Source organism: Dromiciops gliroides, chromosome 2 (assembly GCF_019393635.1).
Source record: "Dromiciops gliroides isolate mDroGli1 chromosome 2, mDroGli1.pri, whole genome shotgun sequence".
NCBI classification, from domain to species: Eukaryota; Metazoa; Chordata; class Mammalia; order Microbiotheria; family Microbiotheriidae; genus Dromiciops; species Dromiciops gliroides.
Window position 1 is genome coordinate 484,371,796 of NC_057862.1, and position 18,652 is coordinate 484,390,447.

At 36.3% G+C, this 18,652-nt stretch overlaps 1 protein-coding gene across 1 annotated transcript in view; it reads right to left on the reverse strand.

Moving 5' to 3' along the window:
• Window positions 1-4,329: 4,329 nt before the first annotated feature.
• Window positions 4,330-18,652, reverse strand: part of EIF2AK2 (eukaryotic translation initiation factor 2 alpha kinase 2) — an 81,401-nt gene continuing 67,078 nt past the window's right edge. The window contains 6 exon segments of the mRNA XM_043986521.1: window positions 4,330-4,594; window positions 7,377-7,416; window positions 11,483-11,617; window positions 11,700-11,762; window positions 12,960-13,061; window positions 13,748-13,876. Of these exon segments, the coding sequence (XP_043842456.1) occupies window positions 11,483-11,617; window positions 11,700-11,762; window positions 12,960-13,061; window positions 13,748-13,876 (429 nt within the window). The 3' untranslated portion in view covers window positions 4,330-4,594; window positions 7,377-7,416.

Here is an 18,652-nt window from a genome sequence, read left to right on the forward strand (position 1 = left end):
TAGGAAAATGAAAAGGATCACTAAAAGTGTTTTGTTTTAGTTTTAATGGTACTATAAAGACATATACAAGTTGGTAATTTTAAGACACTTTCAAATGTAAATTCATTGTCATTTGGTTGTTTCATGTTGTCTCTATACCTTTTCAAGTTAAAAAAAGTGCTGGATCTCTGCTCTAGAAATGTTCCAGAAATGACTCCCTGCCCCCAACCCTATGTCCAAATTTTTATTTTACACTTGTGAAGTATCAATCCTGAAGCTTAATGAACATTTTTAGTTCAGTGATATAAGTGAATATCACACAGTGCCCAGTCCAATACTCCAGAGAAAGTGCCCAGCTAAAAAAGTGAAGACTGTTTTCTTTACTGCTTACCAGACATATACAGCTATTTGGAAGGCTCGTTGCTATTGAAATTCCAAAGTGAATATTCCTTTTAATCAGGTTAGTAACTTAATAGAATAGAATCATGGTGGGGAACTGTATATACTTTTCTTTATTATTTTCCTGTGATGACTTAGAACAATACAATAATCACTCAGTTTATAGCTTTGGCTATGTCTATATGAATAGGGCTGAATCAAAACAAAAGTGTTTATTATATTCAGTAATCCAAATTTAATCACATAGCCCTTTGACTCAGAGATCTTAATACTTGACATGTATTCCAATTAAGAAAGACAGAAATCCCCCATATGCATAAAAATATTTCTATCAACACGTTTCATGGTACCAAAGAACTGGAAACAAAGTAGATCCCCACCAATTGAGTAATTATTAAACAAATTGTAGTACATGAATACAATGGAATATTACTGCAATGTAAGAAATGGTGAATATGAAAAACATAGAAGAGCATGAAGAAACTTATATGAACTGATACAAAGTGAGAAAAATCAAGAAAACAATATATATATAATGACTGTAGAAAACCAAAAGTTTACAGAACCAAATACTATAACAACCAAGCTTGGTCCCAAAATTTATATGAGAAAATGTACTTTCCTTCTTATTTGCAGAGGTGGGGAGCTATGGATATGGATGCATCAGATGCAGTACATATTTGTTTAGGTTTTTTAAAAAACTCCCTCCCCCTCAGGATAGGAAAGGGATTATGTAATATATAGGTAGGGGAAAACATGATCTATACCTGTATGTATGAACTTACATATTCATATATACATGTATATTTGCATGTATATGTGTATGCAGAGATATGTGCACATTTGTATATATGTTGAAATAGTTATACAAAATTTAATAATTAAGAAATAAAATCTAGTAGAAAAGGAAAAGGTAATTATACAATTATAATAACAACTCACATTTCCATAGCACTTGAAGGTTGATGTTTTCCATTCACAGAAATCCTGTGAGAAAGCTAGTACTTATGGTATATCCATTTGACAGGTGAAAAAACTGAGGCTCAAAGACCAGCTAGTCTCACAGATAGTAATTGTCAAAGCCAGGATTCGATGCAGCTTTCAACTATACTACAACAAAGTGCCTATCATTACAAAATGGTAATGACCCAGAAATAGATTTAGCAAAGTATATGCCATCAAGTTGGCCCCAAAGAATTTAAATGTTTCAATTAAATAGATGGGTAGTCTGTATAATGTACAACTGGTTTAAAAATTCTATGAGAGTCAATCAACAAATATGCACTAGGTGCTATGTACTATGGAAAATACAAAAGAAGTCTTTATGTCACTCCTGCCTCTAAAGAATTTACAGTATATTGGGAAAAATCGAATTTGTTGATGTTAAATTTTCACTTATATAATTTTCAGATTCCCTCCACTGATGCCATACTCAAATAACTATAAAATGGAGACCCTGGGTTGTCAAAGGTAGGTCTAACTAAGCTAAGAAGGATCTAGTGATAAATTCTGTGTGGTACCTGAGGATCAGTTTAGCTAAGTGAAAAAGGCTTACTATCATATTGAATTTCCTGGGGGGAAAGCCAAGTGCTGATTGTTTTTTGCTTTAATTCACAAAGACCATTTACTAAGATGTGGAGGGAATGACCATATCCCTTGGATATGGAATGCATATGGTCATGGAACCCACCAAGCACCAGAGTTGAAGTTGTTTTCTAGTTCAGCAACATCAGATATGTGCACAAAATTACTGTGTATAAACACTATTGATACTTTCTTCTTTCAGCACTGCATTTGCACAAAACGGAGAAGTCATGCTCTGCCTTTTTCACTCCTTATAATGTTTCCTCATAGAATGTAAAGATTTAGTTTCAAATTAAAATAGGTAAAAAGTTTTTTCTTGCCAGCCAAAAATACAGGAAGTTCTCTATCTAACATTCATTAATGAACTTCATGAAAGTATATTTGACTAAATAATATTATAGGACAGTTACAGCAACCCAATGTGCAGCTGGTGGGTCCCAAAAATGGAGGCTCACAGGCCCTGTTTTATCCCCTAGTCCCTAATACAAATGGCTCCTCCCCTTTTTCATCATTGGTCAGATTACTCAAGGGTTACATTCTATGTTTTTTTGTTTTTGCAAGGCAATGAGGGTTAAGTGACTTGCCCAGGGTCACACAACTAGTAAGTGTCAAGTGTCTGAGGCTGGATTTGAACTCAGGTACTCCTGAATCCAGGGCTGGTGCTATACCACTTCGCCATCTAGCTGCCCCCAAGGGTTACATTCTATGAACAAACACTAGCTAACTAGAAAGCAGTATTTCTGACCTTGATTTCTTGGTCTAAATTTGTGCAGGGCGTCTTAATTAGCCTTTGAATTAACCCTCACCTGTGGATACACTTTCCCAGATGGGGCTTAATTAACCTTTGAATTAACCCTTATTGAGAGGAGACAATAATTCTCACATGAACTTATCCCATGTTGTAAGTTATTTATTTCTCCTAGCTCATTATTATACTGCAACCTCTATGAAGCTAAGATATGTATCTTATTTAATATCTTATTATTTGTATTATCTCCCTAACAGATTGGTTGTTAGGAGGATCCTGAATATATTTTAAAGTGCTATTAAAATTCAATTCAACAAAAATTTATTAAGCCTTTTTCTATACTTTGGTTGACTCATAAGTACTTAAAAGTCATTTGTTGATATATTTAAGGTCTCATTCTTTGTTTTTTAACAAATTTTTTCAATTAAAAAGCATTTACTTTTCCTCCCCTACATAAAAAAGGAAAAAAAAAACTTGAGAAATACATTTAGTCAAGCAAAAAAAAATCTCCATATTAGCCACGTCCAAAAAATATATATCTCATTCTGTATATTCAGTCCATCACCTCTCTGTCAGGAGATGGGTAGCATGGATGAATCCCTTGGAATCATGATTTGTCATTGTATTGAATGCTGTCTACTAAGTCAACTGATCAATGCAATGACCAACCATGATTTCAGACCAATGTATGCTCCTGGAGTCATCTTGCCCCTAGACTTTGATGATTGTGGAAGGAAGAGGGAGGTTGATGACTTCGCACAGCTATGCCTCACTTAAATCCAATTCACCAGTGAGTCTGATGTCACTGATCCTCTTTGAGAACAAAAAACAAACAACAACAACAAAGGATTCTGCATGAGGTCTCTACACAGACTTTCAGAGCAGGTGTTGTGAATTAAATCTGTGTCACATATTTCATCTTATTTATGTGCCTTACTACTATTATGGTCTAAGTTGAAGTTTATTTTTCCTATGGATGATGTATTTGTGGGAAGGTGTGAATCAGGTTTTTAGGAGAACGTTTTGTATTAATTGTCTCTACCACATTATGTGAGCAAATGCCTTTGATAAAAATAAATTGAGACTATTGGATGACTATCAATGAGGACTACTGCATTGGGCACTCAGGACCTATAATAGAAGTACAGTACCTGAGAGTTATCCCTATGTTATGGTCCTGGATACCTCATTTGAATGGTCCTGTTTACCCCAGAAGTTTTGTTGGGTAAATCAAAAGAACCTTCTCCTTGAGAGACTAAACCAAAGGACAGACACCTAAAGAGATAAGTGGCACTGGATCAGGACTGAGTTAGCTCCAGGACCATCACCCTTCATTCTAGTCTCCCCCAACCCTGGGGAGATAATATTAGGTATGGCTGCTGCTTGAGAGATCTGGAGCCACCCCTCACACAACTTCCCTCAGCCACCACCAGTAGGGGATGGTCCTCCCCCAATAAGGGAAGCTTCCACAGTCAGATGAGTACCCCCATCTGCCTGTCTCCTGCTCAAGGAGTAGGGATCTCAGAGCCACACCTCTGTGCCATGCCTTCTTGCCATGAGAAGTCCAAGGATTTCTCTCTTGGTTTCCTTTCCCTAGCCCCTAAATAAACTATTATTTTATTCTCGTTGGATTTGTGTGCACGAGGGTGTAATTCTTTAAAGAGGAATTCCTAAGGACCCCTACTCCAAACCCCAAACCCCCATCAATTTCCCCATAACACCTAGAACCTGCCAATTCAAGCAGAAGTTGGGCAATACTGCTGTTTCTTCTTGTTGTTCTTATTCTTGGTCTTCTTCCTCCTCTTTTTCTTCTTTCTCTTTCTTCCTTCACCACATGTGGTCCTTTTTTCCATTTGGGATAGCGTATGTCCACATGTGGGTGCTCTGTCCATAGGAATATAATTTTTGGTCACTTGTATTCTGTAAGATGTTTTGATATGGGGGAGGACTAGGTTTTTAAAAATCTTTCATCTATTTATCTACCTATTTATTTGCTTATTTACTCATTTATTCATTCATCCATTTATTTATTTGTTCATTTATCTTTGCATTCGTTCATTTTTTTAAAATTTTGGTTTGTTTGGTGTGTTTTTTTCAAAAAGCTGGGACAATTTACTTTTTGTCCTCTGTGGTTTTCATATATGATTTCTTGAAATACAACTCTGAAAAAACAAATTTTTTAAAAGTCCATTGTCTTTCAAATGGAGCTATTTGATTAGCCTTTAAACCCAAATCATTATGGCTTTCATTGAATGCCCAATAATAGCCCCCAGAGCAAGCTTCTGTGGCTCAAGGTTTAGGGAGTAAGTGTAAATAGAAACTGTGTTCTTTTCTGTTCAAAAACTTTGCTGGTTTACCTCTCCTAGACAGACACTTTTGTGATGGTAAATTAGGTAATCTTTTTTCTCAATTCTCACCCACTCCGTAGTCATTGCCTTAGACACACTGAGACCTGGGAAAAACCTTAACTTACAAAGATCAAGGTCACTCACTGCATTCTGGGCCATCAAAAGTAGTCCTGAATTTGTCTTTCTACTTGACTTCAGTGACTCTGGAGGAGAGTGTGAGGCTGACAACTTTGCACAGCTTTGCCTCACTTAAGTCCAAATCATGTACAAGTCAAGATATTACCCTCATGATGTCATTAGTCTTCTTTGAGAATGAAGGATGAATAACAATAATCACCTCATGAATTCAAGATGCAGAAGGGGACATACATTTTGGATATGACCAATGTGGAGATTTGTTTTGTTTCACTATGCATATTTGTCACAAATGTTTTGTTTTTCTTTTTTCTTTTAAATTGGGTGTGGGGAGGGTTTGGAAAGCAGAAAGAATAAATGTATGTTAAATAAAAAATAAAATAAAATTTGGAAAAGCTATTTGTCTTTAAAATGTTTACTTAAAAATGCTCACTTTGGACAGCTAGGTGGCACAGTGGATAAAGCACTGGCCCTGAATTCAGGAGGACCTGAGTTCAAATCTAACCTCAGACACTTGACACTAGCTGTGTGACCTTGGGCAAGTCACTTAACCCTCATTGCCCCACAAACAAACAAAACAAACAAACAAAAATGCTCACTTTGATCTGAATCACTTCATATATGTCTTCCTAGGTTTTTCTGAAGCCATCCCTCACATCTCTTAAGATACAATTGTATTCCATTATATTCCTATGAAATGATTGTTCAGCCCTTCCCCAATTGATGGGCATCCCTTTAATTTCTAGTTCTCTGCCACTACAAAAAGAGATGCTATACCTTTTGTGGTGGCAAAAAATGGCAATTGAGGGAATGCCCATCAGTTGGGGAATGGCTGAACAAGTTTTGGTATATGAATGTAATGGAATACCATTGTGCTATAAGAAATGATGAGCAGGAAGTTTCCAGACAAACATGGAAAGGCTTACGTGAACTGATACTGAGTGAAGTAAGCAGAACTAGGAGAACCTTGTACACAGTAACAACATTGTGTGATGATCAATTATGATTGACTTAACTTCTTAGCAATACAATGATCCAAGACAATTCCAAAGGACTAATGATGGGAAAAGCTCTCCACATCCAGAAAAAGAACTGTGGAATCTGAATGCAAATTGAATCATACTATTTCTACTCTTTTTTTGTTTTGTTTGTCTTTCTTGAGGTTATTCCCTTTTGTTCTAATTCCTCTTTCACAACATGACTTATGTGGAAATATGTTTAATGTGATCATACATATATAACCTATATGTTATACCTATCTTGGATTTTTTGCCAATTTGGGGAGGGGGGAGGGAAAAATTTGGAACTCAAAATCTTATAAAAACAAATGTTGAAAATTCTCTTTACATGTAATTGGGAAAAATATTAAGATTGAAAAAAAGAAAAAAGTAGAATGGAGGTAAATTCTAAAAGGCATTAAATGCCAAGCCAAGAAGCTTTTATTTGATCATAGAGGCAATCAGGAGCTACAGAAAAATACTGGGGTGTAGAATTGTATGTTCAGATTTATGTTTCTGGCATCTGTGAGGAGGAATTAGCACATAGCCTTAATTATAAACTAAAATTGATTAAATGTGATAAACAAATTTATTTTTTTATTTTATTATTTATTTATTTATTTGTTTGTTTGTTTGTTTATTTATTTTTAGTGAGGCAAATGGGGTTAAGTGACTTGCCCAGGGTCACACAGCTAGTAAGTGTTAAGTGTCTGAGGCCCGATTTGAACTCAGGCACTCCTGACTCCAGGGCCAGTGCTCTATCCACTGCGCCACATTAACTGCCCCAAACAAATCTATTTTAATAATTTTTAAAAACTTCATCTAATCTAGGTGTGTAAAGTTAGCTAATCCCATTGTCCTTGTGGTGGGTGATGAAAGAGGTTTCAGTACAGACCACCTCACCCCCTCTACTGACTGCCCCTAAGGTCTATCTTTCACTCAATCTCTGTGAATATGCTCAACAACAACAATCAGATATGAGAGCAGAAGACAAAGAGATCTAGGCTCTGCATTAGGGAACATGGCTTACTATATACCTGAACTACTGTGATTATTGTGTGTTTATAAGACTGTGGGGTAAGAGTACCACATGTATTTATATACCAGTGAGCAATTAACTGTTTACTTCATGAGAAAAAAAAAAAGGTGATCAGGCAGATTTCAGAAAAACATGGAAAGACTTACATGAACTGATGCCGAGTGAAGTGAGCAGAACCAGGAGAACCTTGTACACAGAAACAACAACATTGTATGATGATCAACTATGATTGACTTAACTCTTCTCAGCAATACAGTGATCTAGGACAATTCCAAAGGACTCATGATGGGAAATGCTATCCACATCCAGAGAAAGAACTATCAAGTCTGAATGCAGATCAAAGCACACTATTTTCACTTTTTTGTTGCTGGGTTTTTGGGGTGGCTTTTCCCTTTTGTTCTCTTTCTTCTTTTACAACATGACTAATGTGGAAATATGTTTAACATGATTGCACATGTATAATCTATATCTGATTGCTTGCTGTCTTGGGAAGGGGGAATGGGAGGAATGGAGGGAGAAAAAAATTGAAATTCAAAATCTTATAAAAAATGGATGTTGAAAATTATCTTTACATGCAATTGGGAAAAAATAAAATACAGTTTATCAAAATAAAAAAAGAGCTGCTATAAATATTTTTGTATATATGGGTCCTTTTCTTTTTTCTTTGATTTCTTTGGGGTCACCCCTGGCTTTTTAAAAAATTCATTGATATATTGTGGGGTTTTTTGGTTTTTTTAGTGAGGCAATTGGGGTTAAGTGACTTGCCCAGGGTCACACAGCTAGTAAGTGTTAAATATCTGAGGCCGGATTTGAACTCAGGTACTCCTGACTCCAGGGCCGGTGCTCCATCCACTGCACCACCTACCTGCCCCGATATATTGTGTTTTGAAACAACAGAAACTTCCCAACAAACACCCAACTGAACTACTTCACAAAACCCATTCCTCAAATAAAGTTAGATTATCAATTATTGAGAAAAAAAATTATGTGTCCTTGAACTTTGGCAGTGTGGTACTAACATTAGCCATAGAATTAGGCCAGACTTTTGTGATTTTCTGTTTGTTTTTTGTTTATATCTATTGTTCTTTGGACTCTACTTTCTTTCCTCTGAATTCTTCATGCTGATCATTTCTTAGAGTGCAGTATGATACAATTACATTCATCATTTCTTAGTTATTTCTCAATCGTTGGATGCATATTTTGTTCCAAGCTCTTTTCTCCCTCATAATATTGCCAGGAACATTTCTGAACATACAAAGTTTTATTGCTGTCAGTGACCTCCTTGGGATATTATTTCCTACCTCTTTGAATGATCTACAATTTTTTAAAATAAGCTTCTAATGGAAAGATCATAGAGGGAAAATGCAAGATGATATATATATATATATATAAGCAGGGACATCTCTCCCCAGATCACTCTACCCAGGAAGCACCAAAAACTTCCAGCCCCCAAGAACTAGTTCTGAAAATAGTAGTATAAAAATCCTTAAGCTTGAAATAGAGCCCTTCCCCTCCCCATGCCAGATCAGAGCCCAACATTAACATAAAGTTTCAAACCAAGAAATAGGGTGGAGAAATAAGCAAATAATAACCAAAAAGGAGCCTGACTATAAAAAGCTACCATGGTGACAGGGAAGATCAAGACATAAACACAGAAGAAGACAATGAAGTCAAACAGCAACAAGAAAAACATCAAAGAAAAATGTGAATTGTACACAAACCCAACAAGAATTCATATAAGAGCTCAAAAAGGATTTTCAAAATCAAATAAGAGAGGTAGAAGAAAAATTAGGTAAAGAAATGAAAGCAAAGAAAATTATGAAAAGACAATTAACAGCTTGGGAGAAGAGGCACCAAAAAAAATTGGTGAAGAAAATAACACTTTAAAAATAGAATTGGCCAAGCGAAAAATAAGGTACAAAAATTCACTAATGAAAATAACTCCTCAAAAATCAGAACTGACCAAATGGGAAAAGAAGTCCAAAAGCTTAGATTCCTTAAAAAAAATTGGGCAAAGGAAAGCTAATGACTCTATAAGATAGCAAGAAATATTAGAAGAAGAAGAAGAAGAAGAAGAAGAAGAAGAAGAAGAAGAAGAAGAAGTAGTAGTAGTAGTAGTGAAGTCTCATTGGAAAAACAGCTGACCTGGAAAATAGATTGAGAGAGATAATTTAAAAACTGTTGGATTATCTGAAAGCTATGATCAACAAAAGAGCCTAGACACCATATTCCAAGAAATTATTAGGGAAAACTGCCCCAATATCTTAGAATCAGAGACTAAAATAGGAATTGAAAGAATCCACTGATCAATCACCTCCTAAAAGAGATCCCAAAATGAAAACTCCAAGGAATATTATAATCAAATTTCAGAATTCTCAGGTCAAAGAGAAAATAGCAGCCAGAAAAAAACAATTCAAATATTGTATAAACACATTCAGGATCACACAAGATTTAGCAGCTTCCACCTTAAAAGATCATAGGCCCTGGAATATGCTATTCTAGATGACAGAAGAGCTAGGATTACAACCAAGATTAATTTATCCAGCAAAACTGGGTATAATTGTTCAGGGAAAGAAATGGAATAGAGGGCTTTCAAGCATTCATGATCAAAACACCAGAGCTGAATAGAAAATTTGACTTTCAAATACAAGACTCAAGAGAACCATAAAAGAGTAAACATGAAAGAAAAATCATAAAGGATTCAATAAGGTTAAAGTGTTTACATTCCTATATGGGAAGATGATACTTATAATTCCTAAATATTTTATTATTATTATTAGGGCAATTAGAAAGAATATAGATAGACAAAGGGCACAGGCATGAGCTGACTATGATAGGATGACTTAAAAAATAAAATTAAGGGGTGAGAAAGAGGGATGCACTGGAAGAAGGGGGAAGGAAGAGGAAAATGCGAAAATTATCTCACATAAAAGTGGCATGAAAGGAAGAGCTTTTTCAGTGGACAGGAAAATAGGTGGGAGGGGTGACAGGTAACACTTGAACTTTACTTTCATTGAAATTGGCTCAAAGAAGGAATAACATATACATTCAGATAGTTTCAGAAAAACTTATAAAGATTTATATGAACTCATGCAAAGTGAAATGAACAGAACAACAACAAAAAAAACCATTGTACACAGTAACAGCAATATTTTAAGAATGAGCAACTGTGAAAGACTTAGCTACTTTAATCAAGGCAATGAATCAAGACAATTTCAAAGGTCCCATGATGAAAAATGCTATCCATCTCCAGAGAGAGAACTGATGAACTCTGAGTGTAGATTGAAGCATATTTTAAATTTCTTTATCTTTATTTTTGTTTGTGCTCTCTTTTGCAACATGGCTAATATGGAAAATGTTTTTCATGACCTCACATTTATAATCAAAATCAAATTGTTTGCTTTCTCAAGGAGGAGGGAGGGACAAGAAAGAGGGAGAGAATTTGGAATTCAACATCTTTAAAAATAATTGTTGGGGTGGCTAGGTGGCGCAGTGGATAGAGCACCAGCCCTGCAGTCAGGAGTACCTGAGTTCAAATCCGGCCTCAGACACTTAACACTTACTAGCTGTGTGACCCTGGGCAAGTCACTTAACCCCAATTGCCTCACTAAAAATAATAATAATAATAATAATTGTTAATTTTTTACATGTAATTGGGAAGTATTTAACAAAATAAGTTTTTAGAAAATGTTAGAAAAGAGAGTAAATATCTGAGTAATTAATGGTTCCTTGAAAATCACATTTTAGAGGCTTTCATTTCCTTTTGAAGAACACAAGTAAGCCAAAGAAAAATCAATGATAGATGGAAGTTTAAAAAAAAACACCTAAATATGAAAATGGATTTAAAAATTAAGAAACCACATTAAAAATAAATAGCAATAATAATAAAAAAGGAAGTATCTAATGATCTCCAGGTCAACTAGGTCGCACAATGATTAGAAGGGGGCCTGGAGTCAGAAAAACTGATCTTCCTGAGTTCCAATCTGGCCTCAGACACTTACTAGCTGTTTGACCCTGGGCAAATCATCATTTAACTGTGTTTGCCTCAGTTTCCTCATCTATAAAATGAGCTGGAGAAGAAAATGTCAAACCACTCCAGTATCTTTGCCAAGAAAACCCCAAATAGGGTCATGAAGAGTCAGACATGACTGAAAACAAATGAACAACAATGCTCTTCAGCAGATTCCAGAAATTACAAAATAAGTCACATTTCAGAGGTGGGAATGAGAGCACAACCATGTCAATAAAGTACCTAACATGAATGTGAATACATGATCCTTCTAATCACAGACTCTTCTTTCTTCCATGCCTTCAGTATCATCAGAATTTCGGATGCTTTGGGTCTTTCTTCAGGTTTTTTTGAAAGTAGCTTTGTTAAGATCAGTTGCTGAAATGGTTATAAAAGTCTCAGTTACAAAAATTAAATATTGGAATAAACAAAGTTCTGATTCTTTAAAAAAAAATCATACCTCTTTAGGGTACTTATTGACAAATTCTTCTGGAAAGTTACAATTCTTCATATCTTCCCAGATCTGAAAATGTCAGAAAACATTTTTCATTTATAGATTTTTCCTCAACAGAAATAGTTTATTAAAGATGCAGAACTTTTTTTTTCATGAAGGTATTTTCCTTTTGCTATTTCCCAGGTTACTGAGAACACATATTATTCATGCACCAGTCAGGAATCTTCTATTTATACTCCCCAATTCTATGTGAATTCCCTGTCTGAATGAGTACATGTCCAAGTCAGCAGGGAATATATACTCTTGTCCAGCCCCTTTCCCATACCACCACCACCACCACCACCACCACCACCATTAGCAACAGCAGCAGCAGCAGCAGTAGTAGCAACAGCACCATAACTATGCTCCTTTAGAAAAGAGATCATTTCCTTTTCTTCCTCTTACTCCTAGCACCTAGCACAGGGCCTAGGCCATTGTTGGAACTTCACAAATGGTTACACAATTAATTTGTTCATAGAAAATGCCTGTTGCCGTTTTCCTTAGCTTTTCTGTACAAAAGAGAAGCCACTACTCTGATTTAATATAATGAATACTCCTAAAAGGAGAGGAAAGGTTTTTTTAAAAGACTGAATAGAAAGTTATATTCTATTGAATAGCAAACTCACATTTTACTTATTGAGAATAGTCTTAATTCTAGGTGGCATAGATCTCCCCCGCCCCCCGCTCCCCCGAGTCTGTAAATAAGTTTCAGGAGGTCTGATAACTTGGATGCAAAACAAATTATATCTTAATTTCAATATCATTCATAGACACCTGGGCCTGGAATCAGGCAGACCTGAATTCAAATCCAGCCTCAGAGACTTAGATGTTTGACTCCAAACAAGTCATTTAACCTCTGTTTGTCTCAGTTTCCTCATAAGTAAAATGGGGATGATAATAGCACCTACCTCCTAGGGTTGTTATGAGGATCAAATGAGATAATAATTGTAAAGCACTTGGCTTTACAGTAGAATGGCCAAACACAAGCTCAGTGCAATATGTTAGCTATCATAACCATTATTATTAAATTCACGTATTTAAAAGCATTATTCTAATAGATCTGCAGGATTAACCAGACTGCCAAAGGGGTCCATGACACAGAAAGGTTAAGGAGTCCTGCTCTCTTATTTTTTCTACCATGTTCTTATGAATGGGAAACATCCATAAGCAGCAATACTTGGAACTTGAAGGCCAATACTTAATAATGCTTTCATTAGGATTATTTACCTTTGCTATTTCCTGAACAGTGTGACATATGTAAAGAAGTTCAAAAAAAATTAATCCCAGTGCGAAGATATCTACTTCATTCCCATATGTTTGGGAATAGCTCTGAAAGAAAATAAAATATCATGGCGTGATCTTTCTCATTCATCTATATATCTGCATGCCTGTTGTGAGGATTATCACAAAACTATTTAACAGAAAATATTTTCCTGGCTATTTCAGGAGAATGATGTATAATGTTCAACTTATTAAAGTTTATAGTATAATAAAAACATAAAACTTATAGGGAATGCTGACCTATACACCTTAAAAGCTGAGAATTCTTGAAAAGACATTATATAAGTTCAGATCTAGAATGTAATCAATAATATGCTTAGTTTTCTCCATTCTGACCCTGATCTTATAAAAATGTACAATGTAATGAAATATGGTTAAGAAACAAATTAAATAGTAAAATATCCCCTAAGAGAAAATCATAAAACAAGATAATTACTGCAGTTAGCATTTGCTAACATTTCTGAATAATTTTTTTCCCTATACTGACAATGTACTGATCAGCCTTCAATGACATCAGCAGATACAGGGATCACTTAAAGAAGCAATGAAGGCTTGGGAAGGTGAAGGGAGGCAGCAATGATTCTGCCTCCCCACAACAAAAGGCTCTCCAAACCATCAGGTAGGTCTTACACTCATGTTTAGCATGCAAAAGAAGGGGATAGGGAGGATGCACTGTGGGGACAGTTTACTAGCAAATACTTTTAATACGCAGAATTAATTAAAAGGCAGTTTACCTGTTCTGGGCTCATATACCGAAATGTTCCTACACATTTTGTCCGATCTTCTTTATTTTTCAATGAGGTTACAAGTCCAAAGTCACCAATCTTTATTTTGGTTTCATCTACTAAAAATATATTAGATGGCTAAAAAGAAAAAATAATTTCTTAATTAGTATCTATTCCTGTGATCGGTTTTGAACACTTAAGAGGGGTAGCATAAATGTGTAGTGTGCTGGTAGGGACATCATAAGGGTTTTGGAATTATAGGGGTTATGTTCAAATCCTAGATCAACAACTTACTACCTGTGTGATCTTGAGAAAGTTAATTTATTTTGCTTGCCTTAGTTTCCTCATCTGAAAATGAGGGGATTGGACTCAATTATTTTCAGATTAACTGTAAAAAGTTCATGAGCTCTAGAAGTATTAATCATATTTGTTCAATTTCTTTCTCTAATTCTTGGTTCAGTTTTCAATGTCTTGACTGGATGACATTGCCTAGCATTGGAGGCAGCATGGGTTAGTGGAAAGAGCAGTAGATTTGGAGTCAGAAGATCTAAGCTCTTATCTTGACTTTATCAGAATATAGATGACGAACAGGGTTTAGTTCTGAAAGGCAGAGGTAGAATGGCAGTAGATTGTAGTCAGATAAAGGAATCAGAGTTCATAAACATAAAAGTTGTGCATTTGTGAGTAATGGCAACATCAGGGGTGTGACCATCTTTGAGTGTGACTGAAGTGGGGGTGGAGGAATAGGTCATATGAAATGAATAAGTTGTATAACTGTGAAGTTAGGGTATTTGAGGGAGTATTAATATGTATACTGAAGTTCCCTTGTATTAGGGCAGCAGTTGGGGAGTAGAGAAAAACTGTGATCTAGGTACTGAACTCACTAAGGAAAGAAGGGGAATATTCAAGAGGTGAGTAGACCATAGCTCCCAGAATTTTGATTGGGTGGTAGATATGGATTGAGTGAACATGAAAGGAGAAGTTTTGGAGTGATGGTTGTAAAGGAAGAACCTGGAAAGTAGCAGTGGGGAACAAGGAGTACTCCAACCACCTCAACTGGTGAGGCAGGGGAATGATGCAAAGTTCAACCAGTAGTAGAAAGGGAGGTCAGGGAAGCTGTGTCGTCAGAAAGGAGACAGGACTCAGTGAGAACCAAAAAACAAAAGGAAAGGGAAAGGGAAAGATTTAAGATGTTTTGAGTCTTATAACTTGGAACTCAGTGGGTCTCATAATCCTGCTAGAATTTTAGCTGCTTGATAAACAGAGACATTTCAGAAGACTCATTCCTAACAGAAAGAATGTATAAATAATGAGTACTTGGGGTAGGAGCTGTTCACAGCCTAAAGGACACATAGGACAAATGCTTGACTTCAGTTCTCTTTTAATGTTAACATCTGAAGCTCGGTTCCTCCCCAACCCTCACCCCGGCCCCAACCCTACCAATAATCTCCATGTCACACAGAAACAGAATTACTACAAGACAGAAGATGGGGAGGCTATGTGTGTAGACACATCCAGAAAGACTTCTGTGAGATAAGGAACTGCAGAGAGACTGTGGTTTTCAATGAACCATCATAAAAGCATGCACTAATTTGATATATTTTTGCTGGGTAAGAGAGATTATTTGTGGGAGAGAGTGAAATATTTAGGATTGCTCAGAAGAAATCACTGATAGCCATGGAAATATCTAGTTACATATTTCTTCCTAGCAATCTTATCATACAAAATTATGAGACTATTCTGAGGATTTTGGTGAACATATTTAAAGGGGCATAATAATAATAGTAATGATAATGATGATGATAATGTTTAAATAAATACCATCATCCCATATACTCATAATCTCCAAACCATATGGAACAAAGTGTTCAAGATATAGAATATGATCAAGGAGATCAAAAGCACATGGGAACAGGATGAGATACATATCCTTTTTGTTCTATCTGTTGCTGGCACTAAATTTATTGCCAGTGGAGCAAGCATACCATAGAGCACAATGGAAGGGGTGGAGAGCTTTAGAATGGAACATTGTGGGGGATAGGTGGGTTAGAAGGAATGATAATAAGGGATCAGGATTTGGGGATTTAGAACAGATTTCAATTATCACATTTAGGGGTTCATTATTAATAGAATAGGGAGGTAAGACCAGGAAGGAGTTTGTTAAATCATTGCAGAATGTGTTCATTGTCTACAGATGTTTGGCCTCAAAATCAAGTTCTCTTGGGGCATTAGGCAGATAAGGTGAAGGGAAAAGTTCTGAGAGCTGAAGGAATGGTGTTATTCCTTTTCACCTAAGGCAGGAGACCAGACTAGATACTTAATGGAATGGTCTTTCTCCTCTTCCTTGGAAATGAGTAGTCTGGAGCTTGATGGAATGATGTTTCTTCTCTTCCCAAGGGAAGTTAGAGACCAGATAGAAGACCTGGCACAAGTCAATGGCATTTCTCCTTTTGCCAAGGGAGGCTGGAGACCTGGCAGAAAAGCTGGCAAGATGAAAGGGTATTTTCTCTTTCTACTACAATCTGGTATTCTATTGAATAGTGTTTTTCCTCTTCCCCTGCAGGTTAGAAGCCAGGTAGAAGATCTGATGCAATGGAATGACATGATGTCCCATCCCATCCCATCCCAATAGGAAACTTTAATGAATTTTGTCTCCCTTATAAATGCCTCTATTGTTGTGAATCAAGGTTTTCTCTGGTTAAATCTTTAAAGGAAATATGCATAATTTTGATTTATGCATGGGAAAAACCTTATGATAAGATGACATCAAAGGTGGCATTTTGCGCTATAAAATCAAAATATTTCCTATAGTCACAAAACAGTAAAAGTATAGTAGGATCTTCTATTCTTGACATCTTTCAGTCATTTATATGAGAGTAAAGATTTGGTATGTTGTAGAATATTAGGTGAAAAAGACTCCCTATTCCTTAACTAATACCCTCATCAAGGATGCCCTCATGGCATGTATATGCTAGTCTCATGAAAATTTTATGTAAATGGGAAAGTAGATATATGGCTCAGTCATCATTAATGTCCTTTTGGTTGCCTGTTTTTGGGGGGTCTTAATAAGATCTGAGACTTTTCCCTGAACCTTTAATACCTTCCCCTCCTGCACTGAAACTTAGTCTTCACCTTCAATAGGGTCTGGAAATCCTCTTTACTTCTCTGATCCACCACTCCAGAAGGGACTGTATTAACTGATGCCATGACATTGCAGGGAATGTAAACTGGAGAGTAAAATGGGAGTCTCTAAGAATGACTTTCCTAAAGGTTTGGAGATGAATTCTTTTTGTATTCCTTACTTTCTTCAATAAACCTTGTTCTATGTTTAATAACCCTATTAAGGTAATGCTTTTTGAGGAGCTAAGGACCATTTGAGAGATACAAGCCAGATTCTGACATTCCCAGGCTAAACTCTGGGAAGGGATATAATCCATAGAGACTATTATAAGGAAGAGGCCCTCAAGACTGGACCATCATGTCACAGGTCAGGGCCGGACGTGAATTAGAAAAACATTTCTATATCTACTAGAATATAGTGCTGTGTACAAAGTAGTCATCTATACAAAATAGGTATTTAAAAGTTATGGGCAGGGGAAGCTAGGTGGTGCAGTGGATAAATCACCACTCCTGGATTCAGGAGGACCTGAGTTCAAATTCGACCTCAGATACTTGACACACTTACTAGCTGTGTGACCCTGGGCAAGTCACTTAACCCTCATTGCCTCACCAAAAAAACAAACAAAAAAACCAAATAAAAGTTATGGGCAAAGTTAAAATTATCTTTTTGTTTTTGTTTTTTTTGTTTTTTAGTAAGGCAATTGGGGTTAAGTGACTTGCCCAGGGTCACACAGCTAGTAAGTGTTAAGTGTCTGAGGCTGGATTTGAACTCAGGTACTCCTGAATCCAGGGCTAGTGCTCTATCCACTGCGCCATCTAGCTGCCCCTAAAATTATCTTTTTTAATGAGATAGCATTTGTAAGGTACTTTTAGTGCTTGGCACATAGTAAGTAGGTGCTTAATAAATGTTCAACTTGACTCTTCCTCATTTAGTCCTCATTTTACAGATGACAAATATGACACTTGGTCAACTTTAGTTTTATATAATGATCTTGTTTAGCTAATGATTTTAGGATGAAAAGTAACTATAGGACTCTGACCCCAGGAGGAGAAAGGGGTCTTGGTTCCAGCTCCCTGCTCAGTCTCAAACTTGCAGCAGAATAACCAGAGCAAGAAGCAAAGAGCAAAGTGAGGCCCACAAATCTGTCAATTTAAACCTGCAAAACTTTCCAGCTTGTTAATGATAGCTGAGTCTAGAAGAAGTCTACTGAAACTCCAACCAGGGTAAAGCCCACAGGTATGATGTTCAGATACAAACTCAGGTCAGGAATTTTCAGAGCGCAAACCAGGAGGGAAATAATCAGACTCCACTGACTCTGTATCAACTACTTTGTTAACCCTGAACATTTGTAGATCCCCAGCCTAAGCTTTCCCTGAGACTTAGTACCTCCAGGAACAGTAGCAGAAGGACCAACCCAGACATTCCTTCCAGGAGTACAAGAGTCTGACCCTAACATAAAGTCTAAAATAAGTAGGCTGGAAGAATGAACAAACAATAAAAAAGAATCTCATCAACCCACTGATCACTACCTGAAAGGGATCCCAAGATGAAAACTCACAGGAAGATCATAGCTAAATTTTGAAGCTTCTGAGTCAAGGAGAAAATACTATAAACAATTAGAAAAAAAATTTAAACTGTGGAGCTGCAGTCAGGATAACATAAGATTTAGCAGCTTCTACATTAAAAAAACAAATATGATGAAACAATATATTCCAAAAAGCAAAGGAGTTGGGCATGCAACCAAGAACAAGTTACCCAGCAAAGCTGTGTGTTATCCTGAATGAAAAAAAAAT